This window comes from Theobroma cacao, chromosome 7 (assembly GCF_000208745.1).
Source record: "Theobroma cacao cultivar B97-61/B2 chromosome 7, Criollo_cocoa_genome_V2, whole genome shotgun sequence".
Taxonomy (NCBI): domain Eukaryota; kingdom Viridiplantae; phylum Streptophyta; class Magnoliopsida; order Malvales; family Malvaceae; genus Theobroma; species Theobroma cacao.
Window position 1 is genome coordinate 19449184 of NC_030856.1, and position 2734 is coordinate 19451917.

A 2734-nucleotide genomic window follows, 5' to 3' on the forward strand; every position below is an offset into this window, starting at 1 on the left:
AAAACTATATTAATTATATATATATATATTTATATATATATATATATGTGTGTGTGTGTAGTTTTAAATTTAGAAGAAAAGCAGTAGGATGAACTAATTAGAGATTGAAATTTAATACACTCTTTCCAATCTTTTTCCTAGACTTGACAATTCGGATTTTCGTATTTTAAACGTGTCAGACATAATTAGATACAAAATACATTAAAGTTAAACGTGAACATGATACGAATAATATTTATATCTTAAATCTGAAACATGTACACGCATATATTTAATAATTGTGTAGTATGACACGACATGATTAATACGCTTATTAAATATGTTAATATATGATATGATATGATTAATAACACGATTAACACATTTAACATTTAAATAAAAAATATTTACAATTAAATATAATTTTATTATTTAAATTTAAAATCAATAATTATAAAAACAATTATAACAAAACAAAATAATAATAATATTAAATATAATAAAATTTAATATAAATAACATACATAAAATTCATTATCAAGCAATATGATAAAATCCCTCATTAACATCTAACTTTAAAATACTAATAATATCTAAAATCATTCATAATTTCATTGAAAATTAAATACATATGATTAACCACATCATCAACCATGAACAATTCCAAACACACAAACTAAAATATTTAAATAAAGTTAAAATAGTCTTTAATTATTAATTTTTAACAAGTTGATAAGCGTGTCAAGTATACACGTTTAAATACAATAACAAGTTTAAAAATGATTAACATGATTAATTAAACGTGTTACTAGTGTTTGACACGTTTAAGACACGACGATTAGACACGAAACATGTTAAGATTAAACCCAAACTTGTTTAACCTGTATCTTTTTGTGCCGTATCCAAAATTACCAAATTTACTTTTTCCTAATACACGTAAATCGTGTACTGAAATTTAGGTTACTTAATGAAATGTAAAAACTTCCAATTTTAATAACTCCACCATTGGTCGCTTTCCGTATCAAATAAACGTCTCAACTTATCCGTTGATAGTTCTCTTGAAGACTATGGGGTGGGAACCTTTAACAGGTAATCATCTGTTCCTCCACGCTGACTATTGCTTGTTATCCCTTGCTATTAATTCACTGTAAGAAAATGGAGGAAAATTTGGTCAATGTTTTGTTCTAATTTTTGTTTATATTTGAAGCAAAACCATGATAGAAAGCCAACCGTAGCAACTGAGAGAGCTGAGCGGCCTTAGCGAAATCGCCTTCTTCTCGTACCTTGAGTATATGAAACAGGAGAGCCAGACGAAGACGTGTAAGCGCACTTTGCTGGATGATGAGTTCAGTTTCTTTCTTTAGCACTTGACATTCCATTTCAATTGCCTTAAATTTCTCTCGAACCTGTGATTGTCCTTCTTTGATGCTTTTTTGCTCCTTGCCAATCTCTTCGATATCTGCCTTTAATCGTCTGTATTTGACTTTCAAATCTTTTGTCCCATTTTTCTTCTAGCCATTGAACAATTACAACGGAATTCATTATTACAAGTTTCGTCAAACTTTAACATGCGAGTTTAAACCAACAGCAATACAAAAATGAGCATTTTATCCTGCATACCTTATGCCTATATAGTATATTGAAGCAACTCTTCCTAAGCACCATCCTGGCAACACGACGACGCATTGAGAAAATCCTCAACCTCATCTCCTTCGAAGGTAGCTGCAAAAACAATGAAGCAGAGCCAGCATTTATAATATAGAACAGTTTCCTTGTCCATTCAGCTGCCCTGCCGAGTTACTTTACTTTGCGCAAGTTTTCCGCAAGCAAACGAACGTAATCGCGCGATAACGTTCATGCTTTAACGTTTTTTTAACTTTTATTGGCCTTATGAAATTTCCTCCTTTTGTGTTTATAGCCGTATTAATTACTTTGAAATTGTATGTTGTCTATCCTTAGAGCTTGTAACCTAGCAAGCCTTTTTTTCTTTGTAACCTGTAGTCAGAGTCAGAAAAAGCTAGCTATGTCCACATGCAAGGCATGTAATTGTTGTACAGCTGCATATTGAAATTGCATGGAAGTCGTGCTTGGCGTTCGTCCATATTGTATGAATGAATAATTTTTTCTTTTTGCATGTGAATGAATAATTTCAGAGCGAAAATTCTTCTGATTCTTGGATGAGTTTGTACCCCTCAGTCGTATACTGTTCAAACAAAGGGGAGCTTTGGTTTATTGTTTTGGACCAGTTCATAGATCAATTATTTCTGCTGAAATGATGGAATCAGTGCTTGCTCTGTTGTGGAACATCAACCTGGTTTAGGCATTTGCTGTGCTTTTGTCTCTATGCCTAAGCTATCATAAAATATGAAGAGAGATTCTCAATGACACCCTTCTTTTAGTTTTAAGTTGTCTGCTAAAGCTCTGTGCCTGAAACATTGCATGATGGAACGAACTATTGAGAAACTCACAAGCAGCAAATTATAAATTGATTTAATTCTTGATATGTCTCTCAAAGCAACTCAATCTAGTTTTTCAAACTGCCAATACCCATTACATTAGTCTTTTAATAATTGAAATGCACTGCTGGAGTATTGCATTCGGGGTCTAAGAAAATATGTGAAGAACAGATGGCACATAAGTGATGATATGCCTCAGAATATTGAGAAATGTCAAAGTGGCAAGATTCCTGCAATCATGTTTGGTAATTAGCTCTACCCAGGTGGAGGCCAAAGTGCAGTCAGCATGTGTGTACCTT

General features: G+C 32.2%; 1 protein-coding gene and 1 long non-coding RNA gene across 3 annotated transcripts; one reads left to right on the forward strand and one right to left on the reverse strand.

Annotated features, from left to right (window-relative positions):
- LOC18507233 lies at positions 670 to 1703 on the reverse strand. 2 transcript variants are annotated; one of them, XM_018124545.1, is made up of 3 exons: positions 1600 to 1703; positions 1210 to 1487; positions 670 to 1124 (listed from the first exon to the last, which is right to left on the reverse strand). In XM_018124545.1, exons 1-3 carry the CDS (start codon positions 1684 to 1686, stop codon positions 1094 to 1096), a joined length of 396 nt encoding a protein of 131 aa, XP_017980034.1. In that variant the 5' UTR covers positions 1687 to 1703; the 3' UTR covers positions 670 to 1093. The 2 variants fall into 2 exon arrangements, with proteins under 2 accessions (XP_017980034.1, XP_017980033.1); XM_018124544.1 differs by having other exon boundaries at positions 1210 to 1490.
- LOC108662849 lies at positions 1025 to 2080 on the forward strand. Its single transcript, XR_001928692.1, has 2 exons — positions 1025 to 1068; positions 1187 to 2080. It is a non-coding gene; the product is annotated as an uncharacterized LOC108662849 (long non-coding RNA).

What these genes read in the sequence shown, in the direction of transcription:
- LOC18507233 (XM_018124544.1), bottom strand. Translation starts at nt 1,686, where the DNA reads ATGAGGTTGAGGATTTTCTCAATGCGTCGTCGTGTTGCCAGGATGGTG. An exon ending in ATATACTATATAGGCATAAG is followed by an intron (nt 1,491 to 1,599) that starts GTATGCAGGATA and finishes TTCAATGGCTAG; the next exon opens with AAGAAAAATGGGACAAAAGA. An exon ending in CAGCTCTCTCAGTTGCTACG is followed by an intron (nt 1,125 to 1,209) that starts GTTGGCTTTCTA and finishes ATTTTCTTACAG; the next exon opens with TGAATTAATAGCAAGGGATA.